Below are 18861 nucleotides of genomic sequence, written 5' to 3'. Positions count from 1 at the left end.
GCACTTTTCACAGAGCAAGTTTAGATCATACTCTTTAAATTTACAGAGACCCAACAATTCCCCCATGAGAAGGCGACAACAGTAAGGAAAAACCCAGCTGTAGGTGAGCAGCCGTCTGCTTTGACTGGTTGGGTTGAGAGAGAGAGAAGGGCGGGTTGAGATGAATTATACTTCATGCACGGACTGATCTTGTATGATAGCGGTTACAAAGAACAAGATAAAGCATTTAACAGACAGGATGTTTTCCAAGAATAGCTTTAAAAATGACAAGATACAACTTTTCGAGTTTTAATTTTATTCTCATCTGCAAATGAACCACCGGAAATCACATGAACCTTCCTCTGTATTTGTAATCCACAAGGTCCACCGAGTTAATGTTACAATGCTGAAAGTCCGAGGAAGGTGTAACCATTACTACTAACAGATAAAACATGACTGGAGATTTATTGCTGCAAGTGTTTAGCTCTACAGCTTCATTTACTGCCACTGCTCTCAACACAACTGACCTGCTGATTGAATCTTTTGCCTTCTCCTGTTTGTAGTGTCAATCATGTGTTTCAGATTCCTCTTCTGCAACGTCATGTTTTCTCTCCTGTATGGACTAACCGACACACTGATGGTATTTCAGCTCTGTATACCAAGCAAAACTTTTGTAACAAATATTGCAGCTGTATTGTTTTTCCATAGCGTGGACGGCCATGTGTGATTGCATAGTTCCCTTATGTGCATATCTTTGACCACAGATTGGGCAAGTGAATGGTTTCTCTCCTGTATGAGTCCTCATGTGGATCTGCAGATGGGACTTGTAAGGACATTTTTTACCACAAACTGAGCATGTAAACGAGCCCTCTCCCGTATGAGATCTCCTGTGGTTATTCATATGGCAATTCTGGTGAAATCTTTTGCCACACTCAGGGCAGCTATATGGTTTATTTACTGGATTACATCCCATTATACTTTCAGAGATGTCATTATTTTTCAAAGAATTTAATTGTGGTTCTCTGGTCTCCTTCCAGAAATCACTGTCAGCACTGTCGTCAGTATCAGGTTGTAAATGTCTATCTGGATGCGAGTTCCTGGCTGGTTCTGATCCATCAGCTTCTGTTTTCATCTCTCCGGCTGATCTGCTGGCCAGAGGAAGCTGCTCTTCCTCCTGATTAGTCCAGAAATCCTCTTGTTCCTCTTTAATGTGTGGAGGCTCTGGGTCCTCCTGCTTTGCCTCCCTTTTTACCTCCATATGTACGGACATGTACTGGCTCAGACTTTTTGGTTGTTTTTGTTGTGTGCTCTCTTTCCAAATATCACAGTCGTTGCTCTTAAAAGATTCCTTGTCATCAGAGCAGTGTTTCCTGGTGTCCTTCCAAAAATCACTGTCAGCGCTGTCATCAGTATCTGGTTGTAAATGTCTATCTGGATCCGGTTCTGATCCTCCACAGTTCTGTCCATCAGCTTCCATCTGTTCAGCTGAGCTGCTGGCCGGAGGTTCTGCCTCTCTGTTCCACTCAGTCTGACTTGGATGAAGCTGTGAGGACTCACCGACACACTTATGTTCATTGAGCTGATGATGCCAAGTGAATCTTTCGTCACAGACATTGCAAATGTAGTTTTTCTCCTTTGCGTGGACTTCCATGTGTTTTGTCAGATTCCTTCTCCATGCGAATCTTTTATCACAAATCAAGCAACTAAACTGAGTTTGTCCGGTGTGGATTCTCATGTGTTTGACTAACGCCTCACTCGAGCTAAAACCTTTGTTACAAACTGAACAGCGGGAAGGCTTTTCCTCTGAGTGACATGCCATGTGGTAACTTAAGCTTTCACCTCTGGCAGTGATCTGTTCCTCAGTTTGGCTTTGATAAAGCTGTGAGGACTCACCATCACACTCGTGGCTTATGAGCTCCGACTCCGAAGTGAATCTTTTCTCACAAATGATGCAATTGTGCAGTTTTTCTCCAGTATGGATAGATATGTGTCTTGTCAGATATCCTGCTGTCGCGAATCCTTTCCCACAAAACAAGCAACAAAACGGTTTCTCACCTGTACGGCTGTCTTCAGATCTGTTATTACACACGGAGCTGCTAGATGTTTTCTTATCAGTTTTACATCCTTTATCACTTACAGATACTTTTTTATTTCTCTGATAAGTGACGCCTAACTGATGTTGCCTGGTCTCTTTCCAAAAATCAATGTCAACAGTGTCATCGGTTTCAAAGGACACTTTAGTCTTTGTGTAAGTATCTGGTTTTGATCCTGCGCAGCCCTTTCCATTGAAGTACATCTGACCTGGCTGCCAGAACTTGCGACAACACTTGTGTTTTTTGATCTGATAATGCCAAGAGAATCTTTTACCACAGTCACTGCAGCTGAACGGTTTCACCTCTGAGTGGACTGCCATGTGTTGCACCATAATTCCTTTTTGTGTAAATTTTTTACCACATACAGGGCAACTGTACGGTTTCTCTCCTGTGTGGGTTCTCATGTGCACCTCCAAGTGAGACCTAAACTGCCATTTTTGACCACAAACCGAGCAAGGAAATAGTTTCTTTCCTTTATGCATTCTCATGTGGGTTTTCAGGAGGTAATTGTTAGGAAATGTTTCATCACACTCAGAACAGTTCAGTGGTTTCTTGTGTTTCTCAAGGTAACGTTGTGAAAACTCACCGACACACTTGTGGATTTTGAGGTGTGTCTTTGCTCTGAATCTTTTATTACAAACGCTGCAACTGAATTGTTTCTCCCCCGTATGAGTTGCCATGTGGTAGTTTAGAGTTCCTTTGTGTGCAAACTTTTTACCACAAACTGAGCAACTGAATGGTTTCTCTCCTGTGTGTGTTTTCAGGTGGTAGTCCAGACCTGATTTCTGAGTAAAAGATTTACCACAAACTGAGCAACTGAATGGTTTCTCTCCTGTATGAATTTTCAGGTGGTAGTCCAGACCTGATTTTTGTACAAAACATTTACCACACACGGAGCAACTATAGGGCTTTTTCCCTGTATGAGTTCTCATGTGTACGTTCAAATGTCCCCTCATTGCAAATGTTTTACCACACACAGAGCAGTGAAATGATCGGCTGTCGGGATCCTTCCAGTATTTATCACAGTCATCACTCTCAGTTCCAGAAAGGTTAGAATCCTTGTCATCAGTGTCTGGTTGTAAATGTCCATCTGGATGTGAGTTCCTGGCTGGTTCTGATCCTCCACAGTCCTCTCCATCAGCTTGTGTTTCCATCTGTTCAGTTTGTCTTTGATGAAGCTGTGAGGACTGAGGTTTCTCTTCATCATCTTCACTCTTCACAGGGACAGGACTGAATGTGAACTTGGTGATATCAGCCTCCTCCAGCCCTTGAAGTTGCTCTCCCTCCTGACTGGTCCAGAGTTCCTCCTGTTCCTCTTTAATGTGTGGGGGCTCTGGGTCCTCCTGGTCCAGACTGGAGCTCCTCTCCTGCTGCTCAGGGGGAACCTCTTCTTTACTCTCCAACAGCTGCTGGATGTCTGCAGGAAACACAAACACACAAACATACATTTAGGGAAACCATGAGTTTATGTTTAAGCCATGCTTGACACGGCAACATTGGATTTTTATATAATCTGTCATTAAGTTCCTTCATTTGTCAGATAGTATTATTTCCATAAGCAGTTTCTAACCTGAATTTCTATTAATCGTAATCTATTATGACCTTATATCTGCTAAGACATACTAAATATGTCCAAATTTAATCAGAAGTTGCTTTGCTGACCCAGCCACCACTCAAAATGTTACCCTACCACCCTTTTTGCTGACACTGAAGTGATGTACTGCAGATGGAGTAATGATACAGAGAAGAGTTGCTGTTACTTCTCAAATAGAGGAGGGTGAAAACAATAGATTCACATAAGAATCATGTTTCTTATCTTCTACAATTCTGAATTGATTCACAAATGTCAAGATGATTTTCTAAATGTTAGTGAAAAACCTGATGTTGATGAAAAGCAACTATGAGGGCAGTGCAGACCAACACAGTCTACAGTGCACATAAGCTGGAGTTATCTTGTAGTTCATCTTCAAAAATAGGCAGCGTTTGGGCAGATTTCTTGATTTAATGACTAAATAATTACTTTGTGAGATGAATGTGAAGTATATTGTGAATACTTTCTACGCCATCACCCAGAGACTAACGTTAGCGGAGTGGAGCAGCAATCTCCAGCAATGATAAACAAGACCGGCTGACCAACACACAATGCAGCACTTCAACTACTTAAACTAACTTTGGTGCGCAGTCTGTTTCACCTCAAAAACCCCTGCACCCATTCAGCATCTTGGACAACAATGGCTTTCCCCAGAGCTAACGGTGCAGCAGAGTGGCTGGAAACATAACGTTAATAACACAGCAGAGCACTGCTCCCCTCTCCGTACTCCAGATCAAACACAACTGCAGACCTTTTATCTTATCTGCCAGTTATGTTTCATACTGCATTTCAGGACACCAGTGAATTGTTTTGGCACACAGTGCACTGGTGAAAGAGACTAAACATTGTGCCTGCTTTTCTATTAATTCAATTGAGAATCGATTCTGAATCAAATTGGACATAAAGAATCAGAATTGAATCCTAAGATTCCCAAAGATTCCCGCCCCTATTTTTTGGACTGATTTCTGTTATAACTACATCAAGAACAGCAATACTAGATACCTATTTCTAAATATAATATTAGACAGCTTTTAAAAATCTGAAAGAGCGATATTGGTCGATATTTATCTTTCTTACCACAATTAAACCACTACTGACCTGGAGAAGTAAACAGATGTCAGACCACAAATGGACCCCCACCAGTTTGCTCACAGAGCCAAATGATGGACAAAGGATGCTGGGGCATGTCTCCTCCACTAACCAGAATCATCTGGCAACTTTACTTCAGTTCTCTTTCTTGACTTCAGCTGCGCCTTCAACCATTTCAAAACTACCAGATGTTTTTCAGATTAAGAAACTTCACCACCTCAACATCCCTCTACTCCTCATGCACTGAGTTCACAACGTCCTCAGCAACAGACCACAGGCTGTGGGAATAGGCACAATAACATCAACCATCATCATTGATCAGTCTCTTCTTCACAGCCTTGACACAAATGACTGTATCAGCCCTTCATCCAAGGCCACATACTTTAAATACTCCAATGACACTGCCGTACTCTCACTACTCAATGACAATAACTCTGTTCCAGCTGGTCAACACAAATTATCACATCTTGAGGCTGAAGCATCTCAAAGTGCCACCAACAGCCGTTAGATGCTCCAACTGTCTCAACTGGTCTCAATCTCTAAATTCAGGCCCTCTAACGAGTGTGTTGGTGGTCCTTTTGGAAATTATTGCTACGTTAAGATCTGAGGATTTATAGTAACTTTGATGTCTGCGTGTGAGCACTGATTGACAGTTGGCTCATTGAGTGGGACTACTTGATCAGGATGCCTGCCCTGTTAACACAGTTTAGCTAAAGTAGCTAACATTAGCCCAAATGAGCACTGCTTTGTGTTCTCAGTAAGCTAATGTTAGCTTGGGTCCAAGGTAGCAGGGCGGCTGCTAGATCATTCGACTCCCAAAAAGCCTCAACTCCTCTCTAGAGATACTAGGTCAATCTTTTTTTTTTCATTGAGTCATTTTGGTCGCAATCTCTAAATTCAGGCCCTCTAATAAGTGCGCTGGTGGTCATTGTGGAAATTATTGCTACGTTAAGATCTGAGGACTTATAGTAACTTTGATGTCTGCGTGTGGGCGTTGATTGACAGCTGTGATTGACAGCTGTGATTGACAGTTGGCTCACCTGCTGCTCCCCCCAGCTCCAGGACTCACACTACTGAGTCGGACTATTGTCACAATATTTCGTGAAGTTTAATGTTACTTGATGACGATACCTATCCTGTTAGCACAATTTAGCTAAAGTAGCTAACACTGGCCCAAGTGAGCAGGGCTCGGTGTTCCCAGTAAGCTAGCGTTAGCTTCGAGGTAGTGGGGCGTGTTTCCAGAGTGCGACAGTTATTTTTGGCATTTCAAAAAAAAAAACGCTACAGTTTATAATTGTAGCGTCTGTTGTCCTAAGTATTGATAACACACTAAGTATTTTAAAAATTAAGAGTTTTTCTAATTTGATGTATCTGGGCATTGATATGCATAAATGAACTTAATGGGTTTTATTTCTATTAAATAAAAGAAGAATTCAGAACGACAGTGGGGGCAGTGGGCAAGATATGTAATTAGTGTATGCCTGAACACTGACAGTCTGAATGTATTCATACACTCAGATATGGTGATAAACAGCTACAATACATATGACCCTATTTTGTTTCCATACTTGAAGTCCACTGGAAAAATAAAGCTTTTAAGCAGGAGCTAAATGTGGCTAACAGGCCATATTTAAGACCGCAACGAACGATTATTATCATTATCGATGAATCTATTGATTACTTTCTCAATCAATCGATCTATAAAATGTCAGAAAATGATTAAAAAAACAACCTGAAATAGTCCACAACCCAAAGATATTCAGTTTACTGTCATAGAGGACTAATGAAACCAAAATATATTCACATTTAAGAGGCTGGAATCAGAGAATTTGGATATTTTTTTTGTAAAAAATGACTCTGCGATTAATTGATTATCAAAACAGTTGGCGATTAAATTTCTATTGATCATTAATCGTTGCAGCTCTAGCAGTATTGATCTTTTAAAGGTCAGGTTCACAATTTTTCACGTCTTTATAAAACAACAGTATATCCACAGTCCTCCTTCTGTGCAAAAATGTATTTAAAAGTTTATCTGAAGCTAATATGAAGCTTCAGCGTCCAAATGAGTCAAATCAAGTAGATATCTTTCAACGTTACAGTCTTTTTAGTGCCAAAGTTCCTCTTTTTGTTACTATACTTCCACCTGCAGCTCAACAGGGAAACACTGTCCGAGGAAACACAAAGAGGGAATTTGATGCTAAAAAGACTGTAAATGTGTCAGATATCCACTTGATATGACTAACTCAGACTGCTGAAGCTGAATAGAAGCTTCACACAGACTTTTAAATGACTGTGTGGACACACTGTGGATTTTGGCCTCCATCACTTCCATTGAAAGCACATTTGAAGGATCTTTTAATATCCAGTATGAACAGGAGGAATGATTACAGCGAGGAAAACCTCTTTCACTGTTCATATGGACACCTGACTGTTGTTTAAGGACAAACTGAAAACATTGTGAACCGTCCTTTTAACCAACGTTAGTTTAGCATTAGCACTAGCAGATTAATAGACGCGTTTCCATCAATAGAAAGAAAACAAACCTGCTCTCTGCAGCTTCATGTCGGGGTTTAAGACCAAATCCAACAGTTTCCGTTTGTGATCGATCTCCTTTACAACTCCAGATATCGATCTCTCGAAATGTCCAAACAGATCACCGCGAGCCGCATTTATCAGCCGCTGTTTGAATAAATCTTTAAGTTCCTGAAATCTGGACATTTTCCACAGATCGTAGAGTCAAAGAAGAGAGAACTAAACTCTGAAGCCTTTTCTCTTATTTACATTTTCCTAACATCTTCACTCAGCTCGAACTACGCTAGCACACCCAATCATGCTAACTATGTTCCGCCAAAGCGCGCCAAGACCCGGAAACAAAAACACAGCTTCCGGTACACTCCACCAGCCTTCAGCGTAAAAGCGTTTTTTTCCCCAACGAACTGTATTTGTAATTTAATAAGTTAGAACAGTACAACATGACACCGTCGTAACAAAATGTATTCATATTAGAAAATATATGTATAGCCTGAATTATAAATGAAAATGAGATGTCAGAGCGAAAATGAACGCACCTACATAATGTGCATGTAATTATTATCCTTCAATACAAATAAAACAAAATATTAAAACATATATTTATTGATGAAAAAACAACAGTAATAAAAATAATAATGTATTTGCATTTACAAAACGATATGTTTTTTTTATAAGTTGAATGACCAATTAATTGAAATTTGTGCTCTGGCTGACACATTATGTATAACTGATACATGGAAACCTGTGCCTTCATAATGTCTTCATCTGATTTCATTTCTCTGCTCTCTTGTCAGCTGCATCATGGAGAGAACACAGGGATGAAGGACAGTGATTTCTTGGCAAAACTACATTCACATTGTAAAGTATATACATTCAATTATAATCTTACATAAAAAGGTGGCACAAGACCCTCAAGAGGATCATACCCAATACCCAATGTCAACTGCCAGTAAGAAATTACTTGAATGACATTATATAGAAGTGTGTTCATATTTTTTGGCATTAAAAAAAAGCTTTAAGGGCCTTTTTGACATTTTGGAAATGATGTTTACTCATCCTATAGACATGAGTGGTACCTGGCAAGAGTGAGTGAGCATAATTCACTAATAGTATAGTTTATAGTATATAATGTAGATTAATATAGTATAAATAATGTATAGTATAAATTTAACATCACATACCTTAATTAATAAACACAGAGAGCAATCACAAACATTAAAAAGGTGCACAAGAGTGACGCTATAGGTTGTTATGCAACACCACCAGGATCAGTATTCACCTGCTTTTAGCGCATTTGTCAGACCAACAGTCAAAAACCCAAAGATATTCAGTTAATCATCATGTTTGACAAAGAAAAGCAATAAATCATCAGCTTATATGTCTCAGTTTTGTTTAAAAAGTGAGCAGAACAATTATTCAATTATCAACATAGTTGCTGATTAACCTTCTGTCAATCAACTAATCAATTAATCGACTAACCTTGCAGCTCTAGAGAGGAATTTGAAAACATTTTAGAGGCTTGAGGTAAAACAGTAATTCGCAAGAAATAAAGCAAAAATTATATTAAAAAAAAAAAAAAGCTTGAAATAAAATCACAATTTTGTGCCCAAAATGTTATTTTTTCTGTATCCTGTCCGATCATCTGGAGACCCCTTTAATTAACCCAGTGACCACAGTCCTGTATGTCCTCACCATCACAAATCTCAAAAAGCCTCAGGGCCTTTACTTTGAAGGTCAACAAACAATTCTATTCTGTTTATTTTATTTTGTATTATAGTCTATATTTTACTCAACATTTTATTATATTTTAGTCATATTCTATATATGTCTATTAAGACTCTTGTTCAGCCGCTGTAACACCTGAATTTCCAATAAAAAAATCAGTTATGTCTTGTTTTATCTTAAATTGAACCAGAAGTGTTTGTCGTCTGGTTTATCTCCACCAAGATAGCACATAGCCTCAACATCCTTATTACATGAGTCATCAGTTACCATGGTAACTGACCCAGAGTTTAAGTTATGTCTCTTTCTAGAACTGAAACGCTGGAATTTCCCTCATCTCAGGGTTAACAAAACCTGCTGGAATACATCCCAGATCTACTTTCAAAGCCTGATAAATCTTCTTCCTCTGTGCCGTAGTCCTCCGCTGTCGTCTGCAACATCATCACCAGGTGGACAGAACAATATAGCTGCAAACAAGACTTAGTGTCGGGGAAAGACAAAGAAATCAGAAAAAACACATTTTCCAAATTCACTGTGTCCGTGTATATTTATTTAAAGAATATATAACATAACTTTATGACCACTGTCGACTCAGCAGGTCCAGTTATAGTTTACATTCACAGAAGGTTGAATTAAACATTCATTCAACATGATTTTATTTTAGGAAACGTGTAAATTTACAATGTGTTGACTTCATAATCCCCTTCATGTCAGCTCGGCACGATTCACAGTTCAAAAACTCCTTATTTATCTCATACTGGACCTTTATGCAGCCCCTCAGTTCAGCCTCTGTCTCTAACAGGAAGTCTTGGCTCCTGTCTCTTTAAGGCCCCGCCTCCCGATGAGCCCACTCTGTTCTGATTGGTCAGCTTTCAGGAAGCCTGCTGAGGGCAAGCTTTTAAGCGACTGAATAGTGGGAGACTTTTATTGTGAAGAAATTTATAGGAAAAGAAACGTGTTCCTCACTAAATTAGCAGAGCTTCGTTAGTGGTGCTAAAAACCCGGGTGAAACAACATATGGAGATGTTTGGAGATCTTTGTTCAGCAGATCAGTTAGAAATAACGCAGGGAGGATTAGTAAAAGCACAGTGATGATGTTGTTTGATGAGAAGAGCTGCAGGCAACCAGCACACCTCCAACAGGTCAAAAACTTATTTTACTTTGCACTGCTGTGAAATGAAAAAAACACTCAGAGCGTGCCAGCTCCATTGCTAGTCATGGCTAGGCCTGACTACTCCCACATAACTGGAAAAATGCCATAATGTTAGCAGAGCGGAGCAGATGACCATACAACGAAATCTGTAACAAGCTGATGTCAGCTCAGGCTGAAAGTAGAAAAAACTGTTGGAAACCGAGCGTTGAGAGCACAGGGATCACCGCTACGTATATTATACTCATCAGTTGACATTTTGGCCACGTTTAATAACATCCAACATTGTAACATTATATATAAAAATAAGGAAAAACATAAGTCCCCTTTAAAATATAGTCTTATTACAGTGACAGCTGAGAGATGTCGGGAAAAAAAGGAGAGAGACAGAAAATTGAGGAACGACTACCAGGACTCGCCAACTTCAGAGGTTTGTTTAGACTTAGAAGTTCATGGGCCTGGAGGGATAGCTCAGGGCTTCTGCCCTTTTCTATCCATAGTAGGTGGATCTTGTGTCCTTTTGGTCTTGGTCGGCAGAGGAGAGGCAGAAGGATGTGGGGGGACTCATGAGGTTTTGGGACACATGTGGGCCAAGGCACAAACAAGAACAGAAACAAAACAAAACAAAACAAAGAAAGAAAAAAAAAAAAAAAAAAAAAGAAAAAAAAAGAGGTTTGTTAAGGGATTCTGTTCTGTCAGATGAGTGTAGAGATGACTTTGTGTCAGGGTGTGAGGCCAAAAATTTAACTTAAAAACTTGTGCTAATGACATTCTTTCTCCATCCTTATATGTTTGAATTCATGCCATAAATAAATAAACTTTTTACATACAGCGTGCGAGCCGTTAGGAATTAAACGTCATCATCTTTATGTTGTCGTTCTCTGCTCAGTCATATAAACCCACCGACAGGAATCAGTATTCTCTAATAAATGATGAAAAACGTTACCCTCTCTCACACCAGACTGCAAATACTGCTGTCAATGTGCCTCTTTCTGAAAAAATTATGGCTGCAACTATTAATTATTTTACTGACGATGCATTTCTTTCCCTACATAACGGACCTCACAAGAATACTTTTGTGTCTTTACCCTAAAACTGTCTTAAGCTTCTTTGTAAGGTTTACTCGTACGAGCGTTCCGAGTCAGATTCAACAAACTCTCCGAACTACCCAAACATGTCGTAAATCTCTGGTTTCAGCCTGATGAATGATCATCGGTGCACATTTGTGAGATCTGATCATTAGCATCATCAGTGCCCCTAAAATTGTCCATATAAGGCTCCATGTTCCACTGTTTCTGGGTAAGATTCTTTCACAAAAATGTTCCCAAAGTGTAAAAACAAGACTGCAGAGCTTTAAGTCCTGCTTACAGAAATCAACAGACAAAAACATAATAAATTTAGAAGTGTCAGTAGTAGGAGACCTGAAACAATTAGAAAGTATTAATATGACGACGTGTCATCAGAGCAGCAGCTGTACTGTGACAGAAATAAAGAGACAATACTTTGACATGAAGTTAAATGCTAAAAAAAATGTTTTTCTAAAGCAAAGCGCTCCATGACTCATATGAGAGGCCTTCATGTGACAGTTGAAGATATTAAAGGAGAGAATATTACAGCCTACAGTCGGTGATGTTACACTGTCAGCTGCAACACAACATAATACTGGACTACTTAAATTTAGAAGGGAAAAACTGGCATGGCCGTTTTTGAAGGGGTTCCTTGACCTCTCAACTCAAGATATCTGAGTGAAAATGGCTTCTATGGGTACCCATAAATCTCCCCTTTACAGACATGCCCACTTTATGCTTAACCCATAGTTTTTTTTGCAAAAACCATGCAGTTTTTTGCATGCAATATAAATGTGTTATTCTCACCTATTCTAAAAATGTGGTGTAATTGAATAAACAGTCTTGGAACTGCATAGATTTGATTTGACGGGAAAGCTGAGACTCTTGTGGATTCAGTGAACCCACTGGCATTCACATGTGATGACATCAGTCCTCACAGGAGCCGTTTCATTGTAGTGAAACCTTTTTTAAAAAACAAAACTTGACCACATTGTATAAAATGAACTATTGTGACCTCTTGGATAATAGCAGCCTCATGAAACTTTACAACCACAAACTAGAGACCGAGGGCATTCAGATGACTTTCCAAGGTATACTGACAGTAAAGGAGGTTTCTGAGCAATTTTCAGAATAAAAGTGATTGCAATTCAATCTCTGAAAAATGCAGAAATCACCAAATGTCAAAAGTTTGTGGTTCATGTGGTATTCTGAAGTGGTTAAAAATGGTTACATTTTGCACCAAATCTGTGTAACAAATGGTATCAACCCAAAAATTACACTTATGAGACATAATGGAGCATGGGAATGACCATCATAATGTTCTAAACCCTTTTACACTCTAAACTTTCACAATTTGAATAGATGCGTCACCAAAACACAATGTTTATTACAGATTTATGACTAGAAAAACATTTCAACTTAATGTTCAGGTTCCCAGCTTTCAGATAACATAAACCACTTCTATGTGGCATCTACCGTTGACCTGCTATCTCCCCCTAAACATCCCTGCCCCCCCTAAAAAGGACAAAAATGGGTCTCTGGTGGGTCTTTAAGGGTTAAAATAGTTGGTGATTAATTTTCTGTTGGTCGACTACTCATTAACCAACTGATTGTTGCAGCTCTAGTATAAATAAAGTAATCCTAGAATATTTATGTGATCAATAACTCGTTGTGTATTCCATGTCTCTTTGACGAACTGACCTGGATGTTCTGTTTCAGAGCTCAGGTGATGAACTTTAGGTTTAAATAGAAGAATCTTAACTATTGTTTACTATCCACCTGTTTTAAACAGTCAGTCAAGACTTTTTAGCTGCCAGATTTGTCTCAAAATGGATCCATTTGGCAACCTGAAAGCTGATCCTGAATGTCAGCTTTGAACATAATCCAGGTACTGGGCACATACAGATAGTTTGTGAGACAATCTTATCTAACTGCAAAATGATACTTTCCACTCACTGTCTTTATAAATACAAATGCATGAATTCAGAATGTGCTTAAAAGAGATGTGAAAACCGTCTACCGATTAAGCACACGTGTGATTTTTGACAAGTAATTTCTTATTGAATCCTTTGCCACAAACGCTGCATTTGTAGAGTTTCTCCCCGGTATGAATCGTCATGTGCTCCGTCAGATGAACGTTTTGTTTAAAACTCTTACCGCAAACTGAGCAACTGAACGGTTTCTCTCCTGTGTGAATCCTCATGTGCGTTTTCAGATTCCCCTTCAGACTAAATGTTTTACCACACTCAGTGCAGCTAAATGACTCCTTGGCAGTAACTTTTTTCTCAGTTTGGCTTTGACGAATCTGTGAAGACTCACCGATACACTTGTGTGTTTTGAGCTGCGTGTACCATGTGAATCTTTTCTCACAAACGTTGCAGCTGAATCGCTTTTCCTCTGTGTGGACCGACATGTGCAGTGTCATACGTCTTTTATGGGCAAATCTTTTATCACAAAACGGGCAACTGAACGGTTTCTCTCCCGTGTGAATTCTCACGTGTAGCTGCAGAGTTCCTTTCTGGCTGAAGCTTTTGCCGCAGAATGAGCATTCGAACGGTTTCTCTCCGGTGTGAATTCTCATGTGCGCTAAAATGTTTCCGCTGCAGCTGAAACGTTTCTGACAAACGGAGCAACTGAACGGTTTCTCCCCCGTGTGCGTTCTCATGTGGCTCATCAGATGGTCCCTGCGGCAAAATGTTCTCCCACATTCAGAGCAGCTAAATGACTCCTTGTCAGTATTACATTGCACATCACTTTCATCGTCATTTTCCAGAGAGTTTACACCTGCCTGAGGTTCACTGATCTCCTTCCAGTCATCACTGTTATCAGCCTCAGCTTCTAAAGCTTTATCATAAGTAACTGGTTTTAAATGACTATCTGGATCCATGTTGCTGGCTGGTTCTGATCCTGTATGAATGTTATTGTCAGTCATGTCTCTGACGTTACTGCTGGTTGTTTTCTTTCCTGTGTGGATTCTCATGTGTCTGCTAACATCTCCACTATATCTGAATGTTTTCTTACAAACTGTGCAACTGAACGGTTTTTCTCCTGTGTGAAGTCTCATGTGACTGATTGAGTTTCCCTTTTGAGAAAATCTTTTGCCACAGAAGGAGCAGCTAAATGGTTTCTCTCCTGTGTGAATTCTCATGTGTGCGTTCAGATGTGGCTTCCGACCAAATCTTTGACCACATTCAGAGCAGCTAAATGATCTCTGAGCAGCGTTACAACTTATGTCACTTAAAGGGTCGTCATTATTTTTCAGAGTGTCTAATCGTGATTGAGGTTTCCTTGTCTGTGCCCAGTCATCATCACTGACATCAGTCTCAGAAGAGTCTGAAGTCTTGTCATCAGTATCTGGTTGTAAATGTCTATCTGGATGTGAGTTCCTGGCTGGTTCTGATCCTCCACAGTCCTCTCCATCAGCTTCTGTTTTCATCTGTTCAGTTTGTCTTTGATGAAGCTGTGAGGACTGAGGTTTCTCTTCATCATCTTCAGTCTTCACAGGGACAGGAGTGAATGTGAACTTGGTGATATCAGCCTCCTGCAGCCGTTGAAGCTGCTCTCCCTCCTGATTGGTCCAGAGTTCCTCCTGTTCCTCTTTAATGTGTGGGGGCTCTGGTTCCTCCTGGTCCAGACTGGAGCTCCACTCCTGCTGCTCTTCTTCACCAACAATCACTTTTCGCACATCGAAAGGTAAAGCTGAAACACAGACAGACAGATATTAATCCATCAAGTTCCATCAAGCTTGATAACGATAGTTAGGTATCCTGTGGAGTTTTCAAACACTAGTAGCAGTATAGAGCAGTATTTTTATGAGTGGGTGACAAAACAAGAGTAAATCAAATCAAGTGGATATTTTCCAAAGTTACGTGTGGAGCTGCAACAAAAAGTCAATTAATCAATTAGTTGCCAACTATTAAATTTTGATAATCAAATAATCATTTTGAGTCATTTCTTAAGAAAAAAAAGTCCAAATTCTCTTATTCCAGCTTCTTAAATGTGAATATTTCCTGGTTTCTTTAGTCCTCTATGACAGTAAACTGAATATTTGGGTTGTGGACTGTTGGTTGGAACAAAAAAAGACATTTGAGGACGTCACTTTGGGCTTCGGGAAACAGTGATGGACATTTTTCACCATTTTCTGCAATTTTATGGACCAATTAATCAGATTTCAGTTTGTTTCCATGCTTGGCTGCGGTGCAGGAATGGCAACACAACAAAAGAATTTTCCAGGAGTGAACCAACAATTATTTCACTTTTTCCACTGAAGAAACACAGCCAAAGTCTGACCATTTATAAATCAAAAAGATGCTGAAAAACTAATTCATGCCTTCATTTCAAGCCAACTTGATTACTGTAAAGTACTTTTTACTGGCCTCCTGAAAAAAAACACACTGAGAGACTTTGCTCATTCAAAATGCTGCAGCCAGAACAACCAGAACAAAGAGAAGAGAACACATTAGTCCAGTTATAGCTGTTCTGCACTGGGTTCCTCCTCTTTACATACAGAGCCCTTAATGGGTTTGGACCAAGCTACATTGCTAACACTGCGATCATCTGCTGCTGGTTTATTGAAGATTCCCAGCAACAGCCAAAAGAAAACTAGGGATGCAGCCTTTGTCAATGACACCTCAAAGTTATGGAACACAATACTGATTGATATCAGGGAAGCAGCTTGTTAGAGATTTTTAAAAGAAAGATAAAAACTTGTCTCACTTTAGGCTTTAACTACCTTTTCTCTTAGTCTGCTTCACACCTATGCACTACTGTACTTCTTTTAAAATGTATTTTACTTGATTTTATACATTCTGTGTATTAATTTTACTATTATTATTATCATTCAGTATGTATTCTATTTTATGTCAGTGGGTTCTATCTTCCATCTTATGTTCTATGGATTCCAGTTCACTTTGTTTTATTTTATCTTCTTTTTATTATTATCATCATCATCGAGTGGGTTTATTTTTCATCTTATGTTCATAGATGCTGAGGTCTGCGGTTGGTAGGTTTGAGCAAAAAGACTGTGGTGTGTGTTTTTTAACGGGTTTTTTAAATTAGCTACAGAGACCAAAACCGTTGTTTGTACCAGGCTGTAAACATGTTTATTTCTGCTGTAAAGTTGGACATTTTAACATGGGGGTCTATGGGGATTGACTCGCTTTTGGAGCCTCAAGTGGCCGTTCAAGGAACTGCAGTTTTTGGCTTCATTTTACAGCCCCGGAGGTTACTGCTGGGGTTAAACCCATGGGAAGACGTTCTGGGGTAAGCTGAAAGAAGCTGTGTCCATTGGGAAAAGGGAGGTCACCATGTGTTTTATCAGCAATATGACAAAGTTCCTACAAAGCTCAGTTTTCCCCCCATACACACTACAACGCCAAGCTTGTGTTTTTACATTCACACACTTCGGAAAGTTCTATTTTCAGGGGAAAAAAATACCATTTTTGTCTCGACAGAGGGCAAAAACGGAGATAAGATGATCCAGTTTACCAATTAATCCAGTTTAGCGTAGACATCGTCTTAATCTGTCAATTGATAATCATTTGGTCTGTAAAATTATAGATCAAATTTCAAAATATTCACAACCAGTCGCCAAAAAACAGAAATACATTGAGTTTAATATCAAACAAGAAAAACAGAAACTGGAACTCCTTCATTTCTTTACTACTTAAATAATTGAAGATTAATTTTCTATTGATTGATTGTTTCCGTTCTACTTGAATTTTAAAATTCGATCACAACATTATTGCATCGCTTCACTTCCCATCGGTAGCATTTATAAATACGATTCAAACGATGAATATAGAACTGCAACTAACAATTATTTTCATTATTGTTTAATCTGTTGTTTGTTTTCTTGATCAATTAGGCCATCAAATGTCTTGTTTTGTCCACAACCAGAAGCTGGAATCAGAGAATTTACATCTTTCTCTTAAAAATGACTCAAAACGATAAATAATTATCAAAATAGTTGGCAATTAATTCAGTAGTTGGCAACTCATCAAATAATAGTTGCAGCTCTAGATGAGTGAATCTTTTAAAAAAAAAAAAGTTTTGCAGCTTTGTCCACAGTTTTAAACTTTAAATTTCTTTTACTTTCCATTTTAAGAGCATCTTTGCTATTTCAGGAGAAGCTGTTATTAGTTTATAAACCATCAGAGCAACTTTCTGTACCTGCAGCCTGACAATCAATTAGAGATTTTACTGTGAGCTTGTAAGTTTAGATCTGTTTTACTGCCATGATGACTAAATGAAAGATCCCGCAGTGAATCACACAGCTAACACATTACAAACTAAGACACAACATGCAGAAAGACAAAATAAAACCTCACAGCAGGACCGAGCTGCGGCTAACGTTAGCTTAGCTCTCCCTGCAGCGTTAGCGTGTTTTCAGCAGTAAAATCCGCACAAACCTTCTGTTCGCAGCTTCGTTTCAGGGTTTGAAAGGACATCCAGCACTTCACGGTGTCGGTCCATCTCTCCTCCCCTTACTATACTGAATACTGCCGTTTTCCTGCGGTTATTTACAGCCAGGCAGCGGATTCACTCCGCTCACTGCTCGCATCATTAAAGTCGGATAATACGACTTCCGGGGAAAAGGTTTCAAAATGAAAGCCTCTCCGGCGGCCTGTTGGATTTTTTATAATATTCAGAATTAAATTCTAACTGGAATGGAAACAGCTACAGCCAAAAAAAACAGTTAAAGGTTGAGATGAATGCGGAATAATGGAGGTCTGCAATTTAGTTAAACCGGAAATGCTTCTTCTTCTGCTGCTGCTTTTGGCGGTTGGCAAACAGCTTTTAGGTGCATTACTGCCACGGTCTTTATTGGAATGTGGATCCAAATGGTTACCATTACATTAAATTCTCCTATTAAGTCCCGTGTTTTCTAAAAATCTGAAAATACCCTGTAACCTACATCACCAGAACTCCTCTGTAAAATTTTATCTAATACCTAGTGTCATGTGATACCTTTGGAATGTAATTTTAAGTGTCTGTCTCTCTTGTTTATATCTAGGACAGTGTAAAATTACATGCACCACCGTTTCCTGTAGTCCAAAACGTTCGTATCTTCCTGTAGCATTCTTATTCATGATGTTTAATGTACCTCAAACCGGTGTGACCAAACCTCGTCCTTGACTTACTATCCCTTTCTACCTTTCTATTCCTACTGCTTCCTCTCATTTCTCCCTCTACTTTGCTTTGAATGCTGTCGTAGTACCAACCCTTATTTCCTCCATCCCACTCTTCCTGCCATTTATTTTTAATTTCCAATTTGATTACACTTTTAACCTCAGCCTTTCTATATTTTATGACCACATTTATTTCTCCTTCTCTTGTTGCTGCTTTGGCATATTTATCAGCTCATTCATCCACACCAATATGTGCAGGAATTCACATGGATTTAATCTCTATTCCTACCCCCTTAATTCTGAATATTGTTTGAGTTGTGTCAAGTACTATGTCTTGCCTTGTATCTGACTGCATGCATTTAATACTTGTCAGTGCACTGCTGTAATCAGAACCTACTAAATCTTTGATTGGTTTGGCTTTTTCTGTCCAGTTTAGAGCCCATGAGCAGCAGCAGGAGTGGTCCAGTCCAGTCTGGACCAGGAGGAACCAGAGCCCCCACACATTAAA

General features: G+C 39.3%; 2 protein-coding genes across 2 annotated transcripts; both read right to left on the bottom strand.

The window, feature by feature from the left end:
* Positions 1-278: 278 nt before the first annotated feature.
* On the bottom strand, positions 279-7607 carry LOC121913133 (zinc finger and SCAN domain-containing protein 2-like). Its single transcript, XM_042435809.1, has 2 exons — positions 7296-7607; positions 279-3489 (listed from the first exon to the last, which is right to left on the bottom strand). Exons 1-2 carry the CDS (start codon positions 7468-7470, stop codon positions 602-604), a joined length of 3063 nt encoding a protein of 1020 aa, XP_042291743.1. The 5' UTR covers positions 7471-7607; the 3' UTR covers positions 279-601.
* A 5076-nt stretch (positions 7608-12683) lies between these two features.
* On the bottom strand, positions 12684-18022 carry LOC121913156 (gastrula zinc finger protein XlCGF57.1-like). Its single transcript, XM_042435836.1, has 2 exons — positions 17634-18022; positions 12684-14922 (listed from the first exon to the last, which is right to left on the bottom strand). The coding sequence occupies exons 1-2, from the start codon at positions 17695-17697 to the stop codon at positions 13247-13249; spliced, it is 1740 nt and encodes a 579-aa protein (XP_042291770.1). The 5' UTR covers positions 17698-18022; the 3' UTR covers positions 12684-13246.
* Positions 18023-18861: the final 839 nt, after the last annotated feature.

The sequence above is a fragment of the Thunnus maccoyii genome, chromosome 15, assembly GCF_910596095.1.
Source record: "Thunnus maccoyii chromosome 15, fThuMac1.1, whole genome shotgun sequence".
NCBI lineage: Eukaryota > Metazoa > Chordata > Actinopteri > Scombriformes > Scombridae > Thunnus > Thunnus maccoyii.
This window is presented reverse-complemented; position numbering and strand designations above follow the sequence as displayed.

Coding starts and splice junctions, on each gene's coding strand:
- LOC121913133 (XM_042435809.1), bottom strand. CDS start 7,470: ATGTCCAGATTTCAGGAACTTAAAGATTTATTCAAACAGCGGCTGATA. Junction 3,490..7,295: donor CATGAAGCTGCAGAGAGCAG/GTTTGTTTTCTT, acceptor TGTTTCCTGCAG/ACATCCAGCAGCTGTTGGAG.
- LOC121913156 (XM_042435836.1), bottom strand. CDS start 17,697: ATGGACCGACACCGTGAAGTGCTGGATGTCCTTTCAAACCCTGAAACG. Junction 14,923..17,633: donor AACGAAGCTGCGAACAGAAG/GTTTGTGCGGAT, acceptor TCTGTGTTTCAG/CTTTACCTTTCGATGTGCGA.